General features: G+C 45.7%; 1 protein-coding gene across 1 annotated transcript; it reads right to left on the reverse strand.

Annotated features, from left to right (window-relative positions):
• Window positions 1-14,498: 14,498 nt before the first annotated feature.
• Window positions 14,499-15,743, reverse strand: LOC116978755 (protein FAM187B-like). The gene has a single exon (XM_033030060.1). The coding sequence runs from the start codon at window positions 15,741-15,743 to the stop codon at window positions 14,499-14,501; it is 1,245 nt and encodes a 414-aa protein (XP_032885951.1).
• Window positions 15,744-23,614: the final 7,871 nt, after the last annotated feature.

The raw sequence follows: 23,614 nt of genomic DNA on the forward strand, positions 1-23,614 counted from the left end.
TTGAATACAATACAATACAATACAATGCAACTCTGGTCACATCACGGTAAAGGAGCGTGTGTGTGGCCCGGACATTGAACTGATTGCTGTGGGTCTCCGCTTATGCTGTGTGCCCTAGGGATTCTCACACGCCACTGCAGTGGCTGTTTATGTTTAATCTTTATGTAGTTTTGTATCTTGTTGCTTTTATGGTATAACTGTATGGTAAATCAAATTTCACTGTACATCGGTACACGTGACAATAAAGGACCATTGAACCATTGAATCTTTGAACCATTGATCTAAACTAAACTAAGATCATTACAACTCAAGTTAAATACACAAATTAATAACTCGGGAGTGGTGACGTTACCAAACGTCGGCACACTGGTGCAGCTGGTACACTTGCAGCCTGACAACGCCAGTGACCCAGTTTGTTCCTTCCCTCGGGTGCTGTCTGTGTGGAGTTTGCACCTTCTCCCTGTGACAGAGTGGGTTACCTCCGAATGCTCTGGTATCCTGCCACACCCCAAAGACATACAGGTTTGTAGGTTAATTGGCCTCTGTAAATTGCCCCTTTTGTGCAGGGAGTAGATGATAAAGTAGGATAATATAGAACGAGTGTGAAGCAGCGATTGATGGTTGGCATGGATACAGTGGGCTGAAGAGCTTGTTTGCATGCTGCAGCTCTACACTAAAACCAAACTGAATGTGAGGTGGCATTACATTTTGCATCGGACTGTGATCTGCAATCTGGAGGCATGGTTAACATAGAAAAGTCTGTTAGACAGTTAAAAATAGCACACGTTAAAATGCATTACTGGAGCTTTAAGTGATTATCTGTGATTTAATCTGCTAAATAAATGGGAACTAACTCAATTCTTCTTGCATTTACCATTAATCTTGAACAAGCCAAACATGTTTATCTTCTGCAGGTCGTGATGAGTTGCAGTGGTGAAACTTCAGAATGGCTTGTCCTGAAAATAAATAGTTTGTCACAGAGGAGTAATTTTCTGGTTTGGCCTCTGCACCTTTGGCTCATGGCAATGCAAGTCTACTGGCAGTAATGGAACAGTGATAACCTCAGGCAATGATCATTGGATACAGTGCGGGAAGCTGGATCATAACATGGTGATTTCTGGGAGCTGCTCTGAGCCGGAAATGATAATGGAGAAGTTATATCTTGGCATTGAGAGGGGGAGGAGACCACGGCTTGTCTGGGGCAGTTTTATGGACCATGCAGATATGGCATTGATTAAGGTATGAAGCGGAAAGTGATTGATGATTAGTGGGCTTAGGGTTCAGCCACTCCTGGAGCAAGGGAGCACAGACTTCATCAACAGATCGAGAGGATGTCTCTGGGGTATTTGCATGCTCCCCCTGTGACCACATGGGCTTCCTTCAGGTGCTCCGGTTTTCTCCCACATCCCAACAACATGTGGATTTGTAGGTTAATTGGCCTCCAAGTTGCGACTTGCGTACGGAGTGGATGAAAAGATGGGGTAACACAGATACTTTGTTTAGAGGGGGAAGGAATGGGGAGTTATGTGAGGAGTGGGACACCTGCTTCTCTAGGTTAGGTGGGTTAGGTTGGGGTTATTATTGTTATGTTACTGAGGTACTGTGAAAAGCTTTGGAGCAAGATTCTGGGGGTCTTATAACAAAAATATACAATTCTTAAGGGATTGGACAGGCTAGATGCAGGAAAAATGCTGGGGAAGTCCAGAACCAGAGTCACAGTGTATAAGGGGTAGGCCATTTAGGACCAAGATGAGGAAAACGTTTTACAACCAGAGAGCTGTGAATCAGTGGAATTCTCTGCCACAGAAGGCAGTGAAGGCCAATTTACTGGATGTTTTCAAGAGAGAGTCAGATAGAGCTCTTGGGGCTAACGAAATCAGCAGATATTAGGTATGTTGCAAAGCCTACCTGAAGCGTCGTTGAAAATCTGCCCCAGCCCGTGTGCGCGATTTTGGCGCCGTTTAGAGGGGGCGGGTTTAAAACGCGATTTTCTCTAGGCTGTTCAAATCGAAGATGTTCAGCCTAGTTAATTATTAACGAAAAATCGCTGGAAGACCCCGTCGCAAAAGCTATTATTAGGTTTAAAGGCCTCGTATAATAGTTATAGTAGTTTAAAAATCAATCTCTAAACCCGCGACCGCCAGCAACCGCAGGGTCTCATAAAGCAGATAGCAGAAGGTATGCTGCATATTTTTACATTAAAAAGGGCTTCTAAAGATCCCTTTATACAAAGTTTAATATTGCGAGTAGCTCATTTTGGGCCCACTATATCCCGCAGTATTTTTCTGGGCATTTGGGGCACAAATCTACCGCAATGTGAACGTTCTAAACCAGCGCGTTCCACAGGATCCCACTAGAAAGCTGATTTAAATGGGCATTTATTTACAGCAATTGAACACTAAATTCCTTCCATTTGATCTATAAATTAATGTAAATGAGATATAAAAATCATGTTTTATTGCGAATTATTTGTGAATATTATTTGGACATTTAGGCTATTTAAAAATGTTAATCATTTATTAAGAAATGGATAGATGTTTAGATCTAGTAATTGAAGTCTGAAATTAGCTACAATTAGGTAACTAACTAATTATATGCTTTAATTTCAGGTCATCCAAGTAAGATTATTTTATATTTGTTTCAGAATGCTTCAATCTATGATAACTGAAAATGTCATTCAGTTCTCTTAATTTTTAAGAAAGTTATGGGCTTTTGACTGTTCACGATCACAGCTTTTTTGTTATGTCCATAGAAAATCAATAGGGAACAAGATGCTCATTTCCGAGTATGAAAATGGCCATAACTTTTTAAATACTTGAGATATGAAAGTGAATTAGGTGTCAAATTAAACTTATTTTTATGCTTTATCTGATGGGATAAATTACAGACTTGATTTTTAAAATCTCAAAATTTTGTAACATTGCTACAGATATGGGATGAAAACAGGAACTGGATACTAATTTTGGATGATCAGCCATGATCATACGGAATGGCGGTGCTGGCTTAAAGGGCCGAATGGCCTACTCCTGCACCCTATTTTCTATGTTTCTAAAAAAGTATTCTTGGGGCTAGAAACTCCAGCCCATTTTTTCATGAACTCTGGAAACCTGTCAGCAACTACAATGTTTACAGACAGTTCACAACCCCCTTGCAGTGACCCATGTTAAGAAGGTAACACGTGTATGGTCCAGACATGAGAAATGGCAATGGATACATTTACATCAGGAACTACTCAATGGGTCAGGCACCATCTATGAACAGAGGTGCGTCTGACCTGCTGAGTATTTCAAGCATTTACTACGACTTCCAATAGTTAATGTATTTTCTATCTGTGTCATGTTTAACCTGACTTTACATTTGTTCATTTGTCATTTTTTTCTGATGAAGGGTCTTTGATCTGATACATTAATCCTGTTTTTCTTTCCATGATGCTGATTAACCTGCTGGATGTTTGTATTTATTTTTTCACGTCTTCTATGCTCCCTTCAATTGTCAATTTAGTTTATTTAGAGATACAGCATGGAAACAGGCCCTTCGCCCCTCTGTTCCCTACCCCCCCCCCCCCTCCCCCCCAACCTTCCATCACCCCTTCTCACTATTTCTATGTTATCCCAATTTCCCAACAACATCCTACACACTGGGCCAATTAACCTACAAACCCACATGTCTTTGGGATGTGGGAGGAAACCACACACACGGTTACAGGGAGAATTCCACACAGAACCGAGGTCCAGATCGAACGTGGGTCTCTGATGCTGCGGGACTGCAGCTCTACCAGCCAGGCCACTGTGCCGCCCTGTAAAGTGTGGAAAGATTCATATCAATATGAGGATAAATGTGGATAAATGTGAGGTTATCCACTTTGGTAGCAAAAACAGGAAGGCAGATTACTATCTAAATGGCGTCAAGTTGGGAAAAGGTGAAGTACAACAGGATCTGGGGCTCCTTGTACATCAGTCTATGAAAGTAACCATGCAGGTACAGCAGGCAGTGAAGAAAGCAAATGGCATGTTGGCCTTTATAACAAGAGGAATCGAATATTGGAGCAAAAAGGTCCTTCTGCAGTTGTACAGAGCCCTCGTGAGACCACACCTGGAGTATTGTGTGCAGTTTTGGTCCCTTAATTTGAGTATGGACATTCTTGCTATTAAGGGAGTGCAGCGTAGGTTTACAAGGTTAATTCCCGGGGTGGCGGGACTGTTATATGCTGAGAGAATGGAGCAGCTGGGCTTGTACACTGGAGATTTGAAGGATGAAAGGGTTGAAATATTGAAATATATAAGATTGTTAACGGCTTGGACACGCTAGAGGCAGGAAACATGTTCCCGATGTTGGGGGAGTCCAAAACCAGGGGTCACAGTTTAAGAATAAGGAGTAAGCCATTTAGAACGAAGACGAGGAAACAGTTTTTCTCCCAGAGAGTGGTGAGTCGGTGGAATTCTCTGCCTCAGAGGGAGGTTCTCTGGATGCTTTCAAGAGAGAGCTAGATAGGGCTTTTAAAAATAGCGGAGTCAGGGGATATGGGGAGAAGGTAGGAATGAGGTACTGATTTGGGATGATCAACCATGATCACATTGAATGGCGGTGCTGGCTCGAAGGGCCGAATGGCCTACTGCTGCACCTCTTGTCTATTGTCTATAGTTGACGCAAAAGTGGGATAAGATAGAGCTGGTGTGAACAGGTGATCGATGGTCGGCGTGAACATGGTGGACCAAAGGGTCTGTGTGTCTGCTGTATAACCAAACCAAACTAAACTAAACCAAACTAAATATAACCAAACATTGGAGATGAATATTTACCTCAAATCTTAACATTGAGCATTTTAATTTCATGTGATTATCCATCATCCCAAAAACTTCATAACATCTTGGATTTTAACCTTCATTCAGATGCAATGATTCAATTTAGTATAAATTGTTATTATTATAAATATATAGCGAATAAAATATTTAGTGGCAGAAGATGTCATCCTATTTTGGATGCAGTTATTTTAATCACACTTTGATGTTGCTTCTATTTAAATACGCAAGAGCTGGGGGGAACTTTCAAGGACATTTTGCATCAGACTCCAGGTACTTAGTAGGCATTTAACAAGCTGAAGTGGACATGTATTAAGAAGGCCAAAAAATTCAGTCACCGCCACAAATTATGATTACTCAGGATGCTTTCCTCTGCTTCTGTTTACCCGCAGAATTGTTCTAATGGCAGGCTCATGGTGAAATCAATTACAGGAATTGGCTGGCATAAATTACCGAATCAGGTGGTATGAGATACATTAGCTGTTGCAAAGGAAATAAGTAGTCTTTAAAATCTCCCTGAGTTAATGGTGAGATGCACTGATATTAAACCAGTTCAGTTCACACAAGGTCTGAACAGGTTTGTGGATGCTCTTGGCTACATCCACAACTTTGCAATTTCTTGCCATCTTGGATGGAGCTGTTCCCATAACCATGCTGTGATGCATCCTGATTGAATGCTTTCTACGACGCATCGTAGAGGTTGGTGAGGGTTGTTGGGGACATGTCCATGTGGAGTTTGCATATGACTGCTGAAGATATACACACATTCCTGGAACAGCACATATTTCGCTTGGGCAGCTTACAAACCCAGCGGTATGAATGTTGATTTTTGTAACTTCAGGTATTCCTGCATTCCATCCTCTCCCCTCTCTCGCCACTTCCTCACATTAGTCATCCTACCAGTTCCGCCGTTGACATCCTTGTATCCCTCTTGTTGTTACATCGCCCTCAACAATGGGCCATTATGGGCTCTTGAGGTCATTTGTTTCCAGCCCTGATTTGTTTTGGACTTTTCTCACCTCTAGTTTATTCCCTACCGTCCCTCCATCTCGAGTTTCAGTCTCAATGAAGGGTTATGACCCGCAAGGTCACCTATTCCTTTTTTCTCTAGAGATGCTGCCTGACCCGCTGGGTTACTCTAGCATTTAGTGTCTTATCTTCGGTATAAACCAGCATCTGCAGTTCCTTCCTGCACATTCTATGACCACATTGGTTTTCCCATGTGCTCCAGTTTGTTCCCACATCCCCAACGTTTAGTTCAGTTTTGTTTATTGTCACAGTTACAGTGAAAACCTACAGTGGAAATATGCTGGTAAGTCAATTGGCTACTTCCTGTACATTGCCCCCGGTGCTTGTGGGTGGCAGGACAATCAACGTAGCATGGATGAACATGTGAGAGAGAATGGGTTTCATGAAATGAGGAAGAATGGCACATTGATGTGTCTTGAATGTGTAGACTCATTTGACCGAATAACCATCTTCTGTGTAGTAAGCAAATGTAATAAGTATGAAATTCAACCCAATGTTTTTCTGGAGTTCATTCAGTATTGACTGGATTTAATTTAGTTTAGTTTAGAGACACAGTGCGGACGCAGGCCCTGTGGCCCACCAAGTCCTCGCCGACCAGCGATCCCATACACTAGCACTATCCTACACACTGGGGACAATTTATCAAACCCAGGTCTCTGGCACAATAAGGCAGCAACACAACTGCTGCACCACCATGCCACCCAACTATAAATGTATTACAATTAATTGATAGCGTTATGGATTATTGTATATTTATTTGTGCTTTTACATGAATGAGGCTGTGAAGGTGTAGCAAGTAACTAGCGTTCCCCATACACTATTTCTATCTTACAGACTGGGGGCAATTTACAGAAGCCAATTAACCCTACAAACCTGTATATCTTTGGAATGTGGGAGGAAACGGAGTACCCGGAGAAATCCCACGTGGTCTCAGGGAGAACGCACAAACTCCGTGCAGACAGCACCTGTAGTCAGGATTGATCCTGAGTCTCTGGTGCTGTGAGGCAGCATCTCTACTGCTGCGCCACTGTGCCACCCTGAAAAAAACAAATAATAATACTACTCGGTAATCCACACCCTAGTTCAGTTTGGCCACCACTGGCCTCCCTATGATTTGTTAGGCATTTGCTTTTGCTGGTTGCCCTCTTGTGTCATTCAGCCTAAGCATGGTCCACTCATGGATCCATTGGAATGCAGCCCGGACAGTTCCAAACGTCCTGCACCCAGAATCCACCAAATGATTCGAACGTGGCCAAACCCAGCCCGAAACCTCCATATGTATCAGGAAGGAATGGCAAATGCTGGTTTACACCAAAGATAGTCACAAAATGCTAGGCTAACTCAGCGGGCCAGTCAGCATCTTTGGAGAGAGAGAATGGGTGAAATTTCAATCCACAATTATGCTCTCCCCATCCATCGAACAAATTAAAACCCTCGGTGCTTTAGAAATAAAATAGTCACTATCTAGGCAAGAAGAATGAGCACATTTGATGTAAGGGTAGACACAAAAAGCTTGAGTAACTCAGCAGGATAGCCAGCATCTCTGGAGAGAAGGAATGGGTGCCGTTTTGGGTCAGACTAGTCAGGGGAAAAGGAAACAAGAGATATAGACATATAATGGTGATGGTGGAATTATATTTACTACCACTCAATGCTCATTACCAACCCGAGAAAAATGAACTGATTCTACAGTACATGAATATATATTCGGGAGAGTTGCATGAAGGAAATAATGAACCTTAAGATTCGTCGAAGATACATTATTCGCAACGACCAAATCAATAATATTAAAGAAATATTGCAAGGAAACAAACTTTTTAAAGTAAAATTGAATATATTTAGTAGAACAATAATAGGTAAATATGTAAATAGGTAAATATATATTAATTGTAAATAACAATGAGTAAATATGGTTAAAATATATACAGGGGCTGTGCTGGAGTGCTGGACTGCTGGACTGCTGGACTGCTGGACTGCTGGTCTGCTGGACTGCTGGACTACTGGACTACTGGAGCGCTGGTCTGCTGGACTGCTGGACTGCTGGACTGCTGGAGCGCTGGCCTGCTGGACTGCTGGTCTGCTGGACTGGTGGTCTGCTGGACTGCTGGAGCGCTGGACTGCTGGTCTGCTGGACTGCTGGACTGCTGGTCTGCTGGAGCGCTGGACTAGTGGTCTGCTGGTCTGCTGGACTGCTGGTCTGCTGGACTGCTGGACTGCTGGAGTGCTGGACTGCTGGACTGCTGGACTGCTGGTCTGCTGGACTGCTGGACTGCTGGACTGCTGGAGCGCTGGCCTGCTGGTCTGCTGGACTGCTGGACTGCTGGTCTGCTGGACTGCTGGTCTGCTGGAGTGCTGGACTGGTGGTCTGCTGGACTGCTGGAGCGCTGGACTGCTGGACTGCTGGTCTGCTGGTCTGCTGGAGCGCTGGACTGCTGGTCTGCTGGACTGCTGGACTGCTGGTGTGCTGGTCTGCTGGACTGCTGGTCTGCTGGACTGCTGGTCTGCTGGTCTGCTGGAGCGCTGGACTGCTGGACTGCTGGTCTGCTGGACTGCTGGTCTGCTGGTCTGCTGGAGCGCTGGACTGCTGGTCTGCTGGACTGCTGGTGTGCTGGTCTGCTGGACTGCTGGTCTGCTGGACTGCTGGTCTGCTGGTCTGCTGGACTGCTGGACTGCTGGACTGCTGGACTGCTGGACTGCTGGTCTGGTGGAGCGCTGGACTGCTGGTCTGCTGGACTGCTGGTCTGCTGGACTGCTGGACTGCTGGACTGCTGGAGCGCTGGACTGCTGGTCTGCTGGACTGCTGGTCTGCTGGTCTGCTGGACTGCTGGACTGCTGGTCTGGTGGAGCGCTAGACTGCTGGTCTGCTGGTCTGCTGGTCTGCTGGACTGCTGGTCTGCTGGACTGCTGGACTGCTGGACTGCTGGACTGCTGGTCTGCTGGACTGCTGGTCTGCTGGACTGCTGGACTGCTGGTCTGCTGGACTGCTGGACTGCTGGTCTGCTGGACTGCTGGACTGCTGGTCTGCTGGACTGCTGGTCTGCTGGTCTGCTGGTCTGCTGGAGTGCTGGACTGCTGGACTGCTGGACTGCTGGACTGCTGGACTGCTGGAGTGCTGGGTGCTGCTCATGGGGTTGGAACCCTGGAGTGCTGCTGGTGTGGTTTCTCGTGAACCCTGGACTGCTGCTCGTGGTTGCTGCCTTCCTCGGTGGCAGAGCTGCCCCAAACCATTGGGCTCCACTTTGCACCACCTCGCCGTCTGCCTCTTCAAGGGCTTGGTCTTGTCGGCAGCCAGTCTCTCCACAGTTCTCTGCTGACCCCGCCTGTTCCCATCCTTCGTACGGGCCTGTAGCTGCTAAACGCTGGTGTGAGACTTAAGAGGATTTTAATTGGAAATGGTGAAGCCAGAGGAAGGAATGTTAATGGAGGCAGGCAGGAGGGGAGAAATGGGAGTGGCCAGTAGACACAAAATGCTAGAGAAAGTCAGCGGGCGAGGCAGCATCTATGGAGAGAAGGAATTGGTGACATTTCAGGTCGATACCCTTCTTTAGTCAGGGGAGGGGGTAGGACAAAGAAAGAATGTAGGCGGAGACAGTGGGACCAGTGAGGGAGATGTGAAGGGGGGAATGAAGCAAGAGAGCAAGGGCTACCAGAAGTTAGAGAAGTCAATGTTCATATCGCTGGGGTGTAAACTACCCAAGTGAAATATGAGGTGCTGATCCTCCAATTTGCACTGGGCCTCACTCTGACAATGGAGGAGGCCCAGGAGAGAAAGGACAGATTAGGAATGGGGGGGGGGAGTTGGTGCTGGGCCACCGGGTGATCAGGTTGGCTAAGACGGACTGAGCCGAGGTGCTCAGCGAATGATCACCGAGCCTGCACTAGGTAGCGCCAATGTAGAGAAGTTGGCACCTGGAACAGCGGATGCAGTGATGAGGTTGGAGGAGGTGCAAGTGAATGTCTGCCTCAACTGTAAAGACTGTTTGGGTCCTTGAATGGATTCGAGGGGGGAAGGTAAAGGTACAGGTGTTGCATCTCCTGCGATTGCAGAGGAAAGTGCCTGGGGAGAGGGTGTTTTGGGTGGGAAAGGACGAGTTGAGCAGGTAATTACGGAGGAAATGGTCGCTGTGGAAAGCAGAAAGCGGTGGAGATGGGAAAATATGGCCAGTAGTGGGATCGCTTTGGAGGTGGTTCCCCCTCCCCCCTCTCTTAACGTCCCGAGTCCCCCTTATACTCACCTTCCACCCCATCAGCCGTCGCATACAGCATATAGATGCTGTGGGCCGAGCATCGAAAATGTGTCTAGAATTTAACTTTCGTGACCCATGTCTCAGAAATACATTAAATTTTGCACAGATTTAGATAAAATATAATTGAGAAAAAAGTCATAACTCGTCAGTGCCAAAAGTTGCACATTATTTAATTAAATTAATTCGAAAATTAAATCAAAAAAGTAAGTGGCATCTAGTGTCCAATGCCCATATTACACCATGGGGAGCCTAATTCCATGCTGCAGTCACTTTAAACCATATATTCTTATACTGTGTGTGTTTGTGTGTGTGTGTGTGTGTGTGTGCGTGTGTGTGTGTGTGTGTGTGTGTGTGTGTGTTTTTGTGTGTGTGTGTGTCTTTTTGTGTGTGTGTGTGTGTGTTGGTGTGAGTGTGTGTTTTTGTGTGTGAGTGTGTGTGCATGTGTGTGTGTGTTGGTGTGAGTGTGTGTTTTTGTGTGTGAGAGTGTGTGTGTGTGTGTGTGTGTGTGTGTGTGTGTGTGTGTGAGAGTGTGTGTGTGTGTGTGTGTGTGTGTGTGTGTGTGTGTGTGTGTGTGTGTGTGTGTGTGGTCGAAGTGACAGCTGCCAGCCCAAGAATCCATTTGGCCCACAATGTCCCTACTAGCCCTCTGGAAAACAGTCCCTTCGGCCTGCAACACCATGCTAGCGCTCCAGCAAGCCCCCCCCCCCCCCCCCACTGGCCAGCAATCTTGGAATTGTTGGAGAGGTGGAATATTGCGTTGGGGGACCAGCCTTGCCGTGTGAAGCTGGGATCCAATGGGTCCCACATAGTAACTTTATAGACAAATCAATTGAAAAACAAAATTATCAGCAAGGTTAGCAATACCTATATTCCTTGGAAACCTTGTTATTGTTTTGATGTAATTAGGAGGCAGCCATGATCCCAGGGTCCTCGCTGCCTAGCGACCATAAAACAAAGCGCGGGATTGGTCAATTTGCGTCCGAACTCAAAGTCAAATGTGCATTGATTGGACAATTACTACTCGGAAAAAATTAAGGTTTTTCTCATATTTAAAAAATCTGCATGTTTTGGTCTTGACGAGTTTCAGGTATGATTTATATAATATTTATACACAATATGTTAAAAATTCAGGTAGATCCGTGAGTTGGGTCACGAACTTGAACGAAAAAGCTCCTCCGCCCACAGCCTAACATCCTCCAACATTTTTGCCACCTCCAAAGGGAGCCCACTGCTGGCCGTATCTTCCCATCTCCACCCCTTTCTGCTTTCCACTTAGGAAACCTGAACGGAAATCTCTGGAGACTTTGCGCCCCACCCAAGGTTTCCGTGCGGTTCCCGGAGGTTTTTGACAGTCTCCCTAATGGTCGAAAGTGCTTTTCCGTTTCTTCTATGTTCCGCCGATTATTTCAAAAAATTCAAAACCGGCCGCGATTAAAAATAGGTTGCCGTTTAAAAAATCGGTGATAGGTTGCAGGTAGTGGAAGGCTACCTGCAACCTCCGGCAACCACCTTCAACTAGCATCGCAACCGACTTAGACTAAAAAATTACCGATTTTTAAAACGGCAACCTATTTTTAGTCGCGGCCGATTGTGAATTTTTTGAAATAATCGCCGGAACATAGAACAAGTGGAAACCACTTTCGACCATTAGGGAGACTGACAAAAACCTCCGGGAACCTCCGGTAACTGCACGGAAACCTTGCGTGGGGCGCAAAGTCTCCAGAGCTTTCCGTTCAGGTTTCCTAAGTGGGACAGGGGCATAGGCACTTTTCTCTGCAACTGCAGGAGATGCAAGACCTGTCCCTTTACCTTTCCCCCTCGACTCCATCCAAATGACCCAAACAGTCTTTCCAGGTGAGGCAGAGGTTCACTTGCACCACCTCCAACCTCATCTACTGCATCCGCTGTTCTAGGTGTCAACTTCTCTACATTGGCGAGACCAAGCACAGACTCGGCAATCATTCGCTGAACATCTCGGCTCAGTCCGTCTCAACCAAGCTGATCTCACGGTAGCCCAGCACTTCAACTCCTCCTCCCATTCCGAATCTGACCTTTCTGTCCTGGGCCTTCTCCATTGTCAGAGAGAGGCCCAGCACTAATTTGAGGAACAGCACCTCATAAAGTGCATTCAGAAAAAGCTGGTTAGAAATTTTTGCAAAGTAATAAAAAATAAATAACTGAAATATCACATTTACATAAGAATCACAAATATCAAATTTACATGTATTTACATTTACCCTTTGCTATGACACTCAAAATTGCTTGGGATCATCCTGTTTCTATTGATTATCCTTGAGATGTTTCTACAACTTGATTGGAGTCCACCAGTGGTAAATTAAATTGATTGGACATGGTTTGGAAAAGCACACATCTGTCTGTATAAGGTCCCACAGTTGACAGTGCATGTCAGAGCAAAAACCAAGCCATGAAGACAAAGAAATTGTCTGTAGATCTCCGAGACAGGATTGTGTCGAGACACAGATCTGGGGAAGGGTATAAAACAATTTCTGCAGCATTGCAGGTCCAGAAGAGCACAGTGGCCTCCGTCATTCTTAAATGTAAGAACTTTGGAATCACCAGGACTCCTCATAGAGCTGGCCGCCCGGCCAAACCGAGCAATCGGGGGAGAAGGGCCTTGGTCTGGGAGGTGACCAAGAACCTGATGGAGCTCTGACAGACAGAGCGCCAGAGTTCCACTGTGGCAATGATAGAACCTTCCAGAAGGACAACTATATCTGCAGCCCTCCACCAATCAGGCCTTTATGGTAGAGTGGCCAGACGGAAGCCACTCCTCAGTAAAAGGCACATGACAGCCCGCTTGGAGTTTGCCAAAGGCATGAGAAACAAGATTCTCTGGTCTGATGAAACCTAGATTGAACTCTTTGGTCTGAATGCCAAGCATCACGTCTGGAGGAAACCAGGCACCGCTCATCACCTGGCCAATACCATACCCACAGTGAAGCATGGTGGTGGCAGCATCATGCTGTGGGGATGTTTTTCAGCGGCAGGAGACTAATCAGGATCCAGGGAAAGTGGAACAGAGCAAAGTACAGCGAGATCCTTGATGAAACCCTGCTCCAGAGCATTCTGGACCTCAGACTGGAGAGGAGGTTCACCTTCCAACAGCACATAGCCAAGACAACGTAGGAGTGGCCATGACAAGTCTGTGAATGTCCTTGAGTGGCCCAGCCAGAACCCGTACTTGAACCCGATCGAACATCTCTGGAGGGACCTGAAAATAGCTGTGCATCGACACTCCCCATTCAATCTGACAATCTGAAAGGTCTGAATACTTATGTAAATGTGATATTTCAGTTATTTCTTTGCAAAAATTTCTAAATACCTGTGTAGATGGATGTAAAAAAAGAAATGACTAGGGCTGTAACGTAACAAAATGTGGAAAAAGTGAAGGGGTCTGAATATTTTCTGAATGCATTGTATTTCACTTGGGTAGTTTACACTCCAGCAGTATGAACATTGACTTCTCTAACTTCAGATAGCCCTTGCTCTCTCTCTCTTCATTTCACCCCTCACCCCACACACCTTCTCAGTTCTACCACTAGTTCCACTCTCTTCTTTGTCCTACCCACAGCCTCGGACGTTCTTTTAGGAAGGAGATGAGGAGAAATGTCTTTAGTCAGAGGGTGGTGAATCTGTGGAATTCTTTGCCACAGAGGGTTGTGGAGACCAAGTCAGTGGATATTTTTAAGGCAGAGATAGATCGATTCTTGATTAGTGTGGGTATCAGGGGTTATGGGGAGAAGGCAGGAGAATGAGGTTAGGAGGGAGAGATAGATCAGCCATGATTGAATGGTGGAGTAGACTTGATGGGCCGAATGGCCTAATTCTGCTCCGAGTACTTATGACCTTATGACCTATCCACTCCCCTGACATCAGAAGGGTCTCGACCCCTCTCCAAAGATGCTGCATTTTGTGTCTACCTTCGATCTTACCAGCCACTGCAGTTCTTTCAGTTCCCTAGGGTGCCATTCTTCCAATATATGTCCCAGTCTCGCTGGAGGTGGTGGCATTGCTCCCAATGTGCTCCAATGCAGCATGGTCACTGGCACAGCAGCAATGCAGTCGGCACTCTATCACGCAGCAGATTGTTTTCCCTAAAGCAGCCCACGTGCACCAATGTTATTCACACTGCAGCTCCACTGGAGCCAACGCAGCCCAGTTGCACATTTGCCCCTGCTGCTGCAGCCCAGTTGTGTCATCCATGGCCTGGGGCATGAGAGGCCAAGTCCTTGGGATATGGATAATGATTATTAATGATAAAAGATTCCGGGGAGAGGGCAGAAGAATTTGGTAGAGAAGGAAAAATGAATCAGCCGCGATAGAGTGGCAGAAATGGGCCTAATTCTGCCCCTATGTCTCGTGGTCTTTATGTGGTCTTGAGGAGGCAGTTGAAGTCGAAGATCTAGGTGTGTAATATTTCAACCACGGCGCTGATTATAAAGACCATGGCGATCGTGCCGACGATGGTTGTTACACGTCTGAGCAGTCGCCGGTTGACGGGGCGGTGCACCACTGGCTTCTCGGGCGTCTCGATGTGGAAGGAGGCAACCCTACGCCCATGCACCCAGCAGCGGTAGATGCCGCGGTCGGAGGGCATCACACTTTTGATTTCATACATGCCGCCCATGGCGTCGACCAGCCGGTGTCTCCCGTCACTGCTGCCACCTTGGGTGATAAAGGTGGAGTCGCGCTGCCATAGAACGGGCGTGTACACCGACGCCCCCGGGCATGTCATCCGGGCGTTGTCACGGATGCCGTGGTACGTCGACTGCACAAGAGTTGTACGCGGCTCCATCCAGTCGAACACAGGCTCCCGACCACACCACCACCGCCACCATTCGCCAATCTCCAGCAACAGAAGATTGGCTGCGACCTCCAATGGTTGTTGCTCCTTCTTGCACGGCTGGCGGCACCATTGGTAGTGGAGCTCAGCGCCGCGCCGGGGCAAGGACTGCCCAATGAATAGCTCCATTAGCCCGCAGGGCAAGGTGATGCCATTCACCTCCAGTGCCTCGTCCTCGTCCTCGTCCTTGTCGGTGTAGCTAAGTTTGGCGTAACAGAAGCCCATCACCTTCTGCTCCCCGATTACGTTACACCGGTTACATTCCTGCCATGGTCCCCAGCGGGTGTAGAGCTTGACCATGTGCTGGGAAGAGCCCACGTTCACCCTCAGGGTCTGGTTTGTCAGAATGCTCTCCCCCAGCCCTTGGTGGGACACGTAAACCAGAGACGAGTCCTGCACATCCACCTGGTAGGCGGCTAGGGTGGAATTAGCCAACTTACAAAGGTACAGGCCCGTGTCTGAGGTCTTCGCCGTGTCCATGATCAAGGAGCCTCGATGTAGATCGGCTCGGCTTCCCAGATCGCCCATCGGCCCTTGGTACACCGTCAAGTGCCCGGATGTGATGAAGGTGCTGGGTTGGGCTTGAGGCTGGCTGAGGTCCTGGTACTGCCAGTACACGGAGCCTGCTGGTACTTCTGTGGCACTCGGGCAACGCAGGCTGAGCGGATTGCTCGATAGGAAGGCCAGGGAGCAGGGGGCTTTGCCCGAGCAGTTAGCCCAGTCGTCCTGGTTTAGGAAGTTGGGCAAGCCGCCTATTAGAAACAGCATGCCCAGAATGAAAAGCAATACATTTTCATTCCACATCTTCACTGATGGTTCGTCCAGGTGACTGTGGGCTGGAGCAGGGACGTAACTGTCACATCAACTATCCCCTGACCTCATCAATGCACCCTTGTGACCCCCGTGACCTCATCAAGTGACCTCATCAATTCCCATTAGTTTAGTTTAGAGTTTCGAGCATGGAAACAGGCCCTGTGACCCCGACCATCAATCATCGTCACACTATTTAGCCCACTTTCTCATCCTCTCCCTACACATTAAGGGCAATTTCTTTTACAGAGGCCAATTAACCTACAAACCCACACCTTCTTTGGGATGTGGGATATGTCTGGAGCAACTAGAGGAAACCCCTGTGGCCACAGGGAGAGCGTGCAAACTCCACACAGACAACAACCGACGTTAGGGTCGAACCCAAATCTCTGGCTCTGTGAGGCAGCAGCTCTACCTGCTGCACCACTGTGCTGCCTTATTTCTTCATTGACTCTTTGTTCTCATGTCCTGAGCTACTTTTGTCTGATGATTAGCAGAGGCCCAGAATTGAGATGTTTATATTTTGTTTTTTGTTTATTTCATTTTTCTGCATGTTCATCTAATTTTCCTGTGGACAGTATCTACAGAAGTTTCAACAGTACACAGGACTCGTGGGACTGAGCTCTAGGGGGAGGTTGAGAGAGCTAGGACTTTATTCCCTGGAGAGTAGGATTATGAGGGGTGATCTTACAGAGGTGTCCCAAATCATGAGAGGAATAGATCGGGTAAAGGTAGTCTTTTGCCCAGTGTAAGGGAATCGTGAATCAGTAGACATAGGGTTAAGGTGAGGAGGACCTGAGGGATGACTTTTTTTACACAAAGGGTGGTGGGTGTATGGAACAAAGTGCCAGAGGAGGTAGTTGAGGCAGGCACTATCTCAATGAGGCATTTAGACAGGTACATGGATAGGTAGGTTTAGAGGGCCAAAAGCAGGCATGTGGGACTAGTTTAGAGGCATGTTGGTCAGCGTGGGCAAGTTGGGCAGAATGGCCTGTTTCCACGCTGTATGACACGATGCAGTAAATCCCTGGATTACATAGAAATACAGAATTGTAAAGGAACAGATGCTCTCCTGCTTGTGATACCACACAAGGTCAGTTCAATAACCTCTGGCTGATTAACTCATTGATGCCATCATTGTCATTGAATAGAATTCAACACTATAAGGAGGAATGAGCAACACACCAAGTACTGGAGGAACTCAATGGGTCAGGCAGCATCTGAGGTGGGAGTCCAGATTGAAGTGGCGGAGTATCTGACCAAGGGGGAGGGTGTAGATGATGAAGAGGAGGGGGCTGAGTACGGAGCCTTGGGGAACGCCTTGAGTGACTGTGGCTGTAGCAGAGGTGTGGTTGTGGAGAGAGATGGTGGGATCTGTTGGAAAGGTAGGAACGGAGCCAGCTGAGTGCAGAGCCTTCAATGCCGAGGTCTTTGAGTCTGGTGAGCAGGATGTTGTGGTTCACTGTATCGAAGGCTGCGCTCAGGTCGAGGAGGATGAGGATGTTGAGGGAACCAGTGTCAGCAGAGGTGAGGAGGTCGTTGAGGACTTTGAGGAGAGCAGTTTCTGTGCTATGGAGGGGGCGAAAGCCAGATTGGAGGGGTTCAAGTAGGTTATACGCAAGGAGGTGGGAATGAAGTTGCGACGCAACGATACGCTCCAGGGTTTTTGAAAGAAAGGGGAGGTTTGAGATTGGGCGGTAGTTAGAGAGGAGGGATCAAGACCAGGTTTCTTTAAGATTGGTGTAACGGCAGCAGTTTTGAAAGCGGAGGGGACAATTCCTTGGGACAATGAGGAGTTGAAGAGATTAGTGAGGTAGGGGCAGAGAACGGGGAGGCAGGACTTCAACAGGGGAGTGGGGAGAGGGTCGAGGGAGCAGGTAGTGGGTTTGGAAGAGCTGATGAGTTTGGAGATTTCAATAGGGGTGACCAGGTCAAACTGGGAGAGGAAGCAGTGTGGAGGAGGGGTAAGGAGGTCAGTGGAGATGTTGAAAGGAGGGGCCTTGGTAGGTGGTGGAGTAGATGCTGGGGAGTCGGGTACAGGGGATAAAGATTGATAGATGGTGCTGATTTTATCAGCGAAAAAGTGGAGGAATGAGTTGCAGAGATCCAGAGTAGAGGTAGGGAGAGTGTTTGCTCGAGGCTTGAGGAGGTTGCCCACTGTGGAGAAGAGGGTTCTGTGGTTTAGGCAGGGATCGGTGAATATGGAGGAGAGGTAGGCAGATTTTGCAGCAATGAGAGCATCTTTGTAGTCAGTGAGGTGGAGTTTGTAAGCTTCAAGGTGGACTGTGAGAGATGATTTCTTTGTAAGTCGTTCGAGTTGGCGACCCGTCTGTTTCAGTTTACGAAGTGCAGGTGTGTACCAGGGTGAAGATGTGTTGAAAGTTACGGTTCTTGTTTTGAGGGGGGCCAGAGTGTTGAGGGAGGTAGACAAGGTGGAGTTGAGATGGTTTGTGAGATCATCAGGTGAGATTGGGGCTGAGTCCAGGGGGAGAGTGGTGGAGAGGAGGTCAGAGAGATGGTGGGAATCAATGGATTTTAGATTACGGAAGGTGATTTCTCGGAGGAAGCGGGGGCGAGGTGTCGGAGAAGGGATGGTGAACCGTATAAGCTTATGATCAGAGAGGGGGAAGAGGCATGGATGGAGGTCGAGTACCGGTTGATTTGTGGAGCAGACCAGGTCAAGGATGTGACCTTTGTCATGGGTGGGAAAGGTGACGGGCTGAGTGAGAGAGAAGTTGTCCAGTAAAAAGGCGAATTCAGATGCAAGCTTGCAGGTGGGGGAGTCCATGTGACTATTTAAGTCACCAAGTAGCAGCAGACGTGGGGAGAGGGATGAGGCAAGTGTGAGGAGTTCAGTGAAGTCATAGGAAGGAGGGGTTTGGTTTAGGTGGCCGGTAAATGAGGATGACTGTCATGGAGGAAAGGGCTTTGAAGGCGAGGAATTCAAATGATGCTACTGGGGGGAAGGTGAGTTAAGTGATACGAAAATTCTGGTTAAAAATAACAGCGAGGCCACCTCCATGTCGGGAGGGGCGGGGCTTGGAAATGTAATTAAATCCAGGTGGGGATGTTTGATTGAGGGAGAAGAAGACATTGGGTTGTTGCCAGGTCTCAGTGAGCAGATGTGGCGACTCATTATCTACAATCCAGAGTATTGGGTCTGGTGCATCCCATAGGCGGCCTGACCTAGTGTATGAAATCCTGCTACTATTAAGCCAAGTGACAAGGAGGGGCAGTGACGTGACTTTGTTGTGGGTCCCAGCACACATTGGTGTTCTAGGAAATGAAAAGGTGGATAAATTAGCAAAGGAGGCTTTAAAAAAAAGAAACATAGAGGTAAACTTACAATTATCCAAATCTGAAGGAAAACACATTGTGTGCAAGAAAATAAATCAGGAATGGCAACAATACTGGGAACAGGAGACAAAGGGGAGACACCTCTATTCGCTACAAAACAGAGTGGGCATTACAGCAAGAAGAGGGGGGAACAGGAGAGAACAGGTAGTATTAACAAGATTGAGGATAGGACACACTCACCTGAACAGCACATTAAAAATGTTGGGAAAACACCCTACTGGGATGTGTGAGGAATGCCATCAGCAAGAAACAGTTCAGCATGCCCTAGTTGCATGTAGGAGATATGAGACAGAAAGAGGAATTATGACCAGTGAAATGAAGAAAATTGGATTGACAGAAATATTAGTAAAGAACATTCTAGAGTGTGGAGGGAAAGGAAAAGGAATAAAGTTGTTGTTTGATTTCTTGAGGGCCTCTGGCCTTATAAAAAGGATATAATGTAAAGACATGAGTACTGTGGAATGAAGCCAGAAGGTGGCAGCAATGAAACATTGTGGATGCCGGCTGCCGTAAAACTCCAAAGAAGAAGAAGAAGAAGTAGATGAGGTCCAGCATGAAGGGCAAGCTTGCAGAATGAAGAAACCCTTGTTGACAAGGAATATTCATAAGATCATGATCATGTGATAGGAGTAGAATTCAGCCATTTAATAATAATAATAATGGATGGGATTTATATAGCGCCTTTCTAATACTCAAGACGCTTTACATCGCATTATTCATTCACTCCGCAGTCACACTCGGTGGTGGTAAGCTACTTCTGTAGCCACAGCTGCCCTGGGGCAGACTGACGGAAGCGTGGCTGCCAATCTACGCCTACAGCCCCTCCGACCACCACCAATCACTCACACACATTCACACACATTCACACACAGGCAAAGGTGGGTGAAGTGTCTTGCCCAAGGACACAACGACAGTATGCACTCCAAGCGGGATTCGAACCGGTTTGACATCAAGTCTACTCCACCATTCAATCATGATTTATCTATCTCCCCTAACCCCATTCTCCTCCCTTCTCCCCATAACCTGACACCCATACTAATCTCTGCTTTAAATATATCCACTGACTTTGCCTCCACAGCATTCTGTGGCAAAGAATTCAACAGATTCACCACCCTCTGACTAAAGAAATTCCTTCACTTCTCTTTCCTAAAATAACATCCTTTCTTTGACACCCTTTTGAAGCCCTTGTCAGGAAAATGGAGACATATGTCAGGTGTAGGCAGCTGCGATCAAATGAATCCTGTAAGGAGTAGAAGGTGGCTCATTGGTGCAGTTGCTCCATTACAGTGCCAGAGATCTGAGTTTGATCTTGACTATGGGTGCTGTTTGCATGGAGTTTGTATGTTCTCCCTTTGACTGTGTGTCTTTTCTCTGGGAGCTCTGGTTTCCTCTCGCACGCCAAAGATGTACAGGCTTGTCAGTTAATTGGCTTCTTCAAATTGTGAATTGTTCCTAGTGTGTAGGAACGTGCTGGTGTATGGGGTGATCGCTGGTTGGAGTGGGCACGGTGGGCGGGAGGGCTTTCTTCCACACTGTATCTCTAGAGTCTAAAGATTGAAGTCTAAAGGAGGTAGGAATATGCTCAAGAAGGAGGTTAGGAGGAAAAAATGGACAGATCCTTGGAAGAAAAGGTTAAAAGAGAATCCCTAAACATTAAGTGCATTAACTAGGGAGGAAACAAATTTCCTTAGGGATCACTTTTGTATTCTATATGTGGAGCCATTTGAAATGGGCAGGATCTGAAATTACTGCTGCTCATCTGCAATTATTATGGTGAAGAACATGGAAGCTAGTGAGTTCATGGAGGAGAATAAAGTTATCCAGCAACATATCAACAAACAAATGAGAAGATGCTTGCAGATGTAAAGCACAAAAAGGTGGACACATCCACAATGGCCTGACTGAGAGAATTCTGGAACAATGTGGGAAGCAGGTGAATGAGTTTCTGGGGCCTTACTGTGTCTTCATTAGTCATAGGTAAGGTACCAGAAGATTGGAAAATGCTTTGATTTAAGAAGGGCTGCAAGAACAAGCCAGGGAACTGCAGGCTGGTGAGCCTTGCAGTGGCGAGAAAGCTACTGGGAGGAATACATAGGATTTGTTTGCATTTGGAAAGGTAAGGACTGATTAGGAATAATCTGCATGACTCTGTGGGAGATAGTGTCTCACAAACTTGATTGAGATTTTGAGGAGATGCCCAAAAGGATTGACATTGTCTATATGGACGAGATCCATTGACAAGGTCCATGGTAGGCTGGTTCAGGTGTGATTACATCGGATCCAGAGTGAGTTAGAAAATTGGGGACAAAATTATACAAACAAGGAACTGCAGATGGTGGTTTACAAAAAAATAAACAAAGTGCTGGAGTAACTCAGGATCCCAACCCGAAACTTCACCTATCCATGTTCTCCAGAGATGCTTTACATTGGAGATGTTTAAAGCCAATTATAATCCCTTACTTAAGAAACTAAATAATTTGATTAAATTCTGGAAAACACTTCCGATGTCCCTAATAGGCAGAATAAACGCTATAAAAATGATCTTTTTACCACAAATCCTATACCTATTTCAGTCAATACCTATATATCTCCCAAAAAAGTTTTTCAAAAAATTGGACTCGGACATTACAAATTTTATATGGGATTATAAATCCCATAGAATACAAAGAGCACACCTTAATAAACGAAAAGAGTTGGGGGGTCTAGCGCTCCCTAATTTTATGTATTATAATTGGGCAGTAAATATTAAAAATATGATTCACCTGCTGGACAACTCTGCCCAGCAGGTGGACTGGATTGTAATGGAAAGAGGGGACTGTTCTCCGTGTAATATAGGAGCGACTCTCCTCTCACCAATATATTTGAGTAACAAAAATTATAATAAAAATCCAATTATACATAGCACAATTAGAACATGGAAACAAATAAAACAGAATCTAAAATTAAGAAACCTATCTCTTTTAATACCAATAGTTAATAATCCATCGTTTAAACCATCAATTATAGACAAATCATTTATACAATGGGAAAGAATGGGAATCAAAACGCTCGGAGATCTGTATGAATTGGGAAAATTACTATCAACAACTACAACTGAAATATAATTTGAAAAATAATCGATATTTTAAATATCTTCAAATTCGTGATTATCTGAAAAAATATACAAAAGACTATCATAATATGTCCATAGATGCTGCTGCACCCGCTGAGTTCCTCCAGCAATTTTGTGTACCTATCATAATATGTCTACCGGTTTACTGGATGAAGCAATGAAGACAAAGGCGGAATCAGCTAATCTAATATCGTACCTATATAACATCATCTTAAACATAGAAATACCCACAACTGATGGAATTAGAAGAGACTGGGAACAAGAATTAGCTATAAAAATTTCAAAAGAGAGCTGGGATAATCACTTACTACAGGTGCATAAATGTTCGATCAACGTACGACATACTTTCATCCAATTCAAAACATTACATAGACTATATTATTCAAAAACTAAAATAAATAAACTCTTCCCTAATGTCTCACCCATCTGTGATAAATGTCTGTGTCAAGAAGCTACCATAGCGCATTCTTTTGTTTTTTGTACAAAAATCCAAAAAGTCTGGTATGAAATATTTGATATCTTTACAAAATTAATCAAAATAAAACTGGTACCAAAACCAGAATGGATCATTTTTGGAATATCGGAAGGTAACCCTGAACTAAACGTGTTTCAGAAGAATTTACTCAATTACGGGCTAATAATGGGAAAAAAGCTCATACTTAAATTCTGGAAAAATGCGCCCACACCAACAATAAAAATGTGATATCAAATATGTTTGAAACACTACATCTGGAAGAGATGAGATTCCTCTTAGCAGGTAAAGCAGACCAATTCCAAAAGACGTGGTCTACGTTTTTGGAACTATTACAAGCATGAGGTGCAATAGTAATCTAAAAAATAAATAAATAAATAAATAAATAAATGGTATCAGGATCTGGCAACAAACAACAAAAACAGACTTGGAGGAGTTTAATGTTATAATAGAGCGATTGTTTCTCCTTTCCTTTTCCTTCTTTTCTAGGGTCTACATTCTTTCTTTACTTCCTTCTCTAACTTCTTTTCTAAGGGGCTTTCTTTTCTCAACACTCTCCAGCACCTTCACGACTCTTGCGCACTTTCCTTACTTCCTTTACTTCTATCTTTTTCTTAAAGCTCAAAAAATGAAGCGGTGCAAAAAATGTAATAAGACATATGTGTTGTGTATTATTGTAACTTACCGTACTTCTAATAAAAAAAAATAAAATTAAAAAAAACATTTGAGACCAGTAGCCAATGTCACTGGGATAGTTTAGTTTAGTTTCGAGATACACCGTGGAAACAGGCTGATCAGCCCACCAAGTCCGTGCTGACCAGTGACTATCTGTACACTAGTTCTATCCTACACACTATGAACAATTGTACAGAAGCCAATTAACCTATAAACCTGTACGGCTTTGGAGTGTGGGAGGAAACCAGA

The sequence above is a fragment of the Amblyraja radiata genome, chromosome 11, assembly GCF_010909765.2.
Source record: "Amblyraja radiata isolate CabotCenter1 chromosome 11, sAmbRad1.1.pri, whole genome shotgun sequence".
In the NCBI taxonomy this organism is placed as follows: Eukaryota; Metazoa; Chordata; class Chondrichthyes; order Rajiformes; family Rajidae; genus Amblyraja; species Amblyraja radiata.

Excerpts from the sequence above, each read along its gene's own strand:
- LOC116978755 (XM_033030060.1), bottom strand. The coding sequence starts at position 15,743 with ATGTGGAATGAAAATGTATTGCTTTTCATTCTGGGCATGCTGTTTCTA.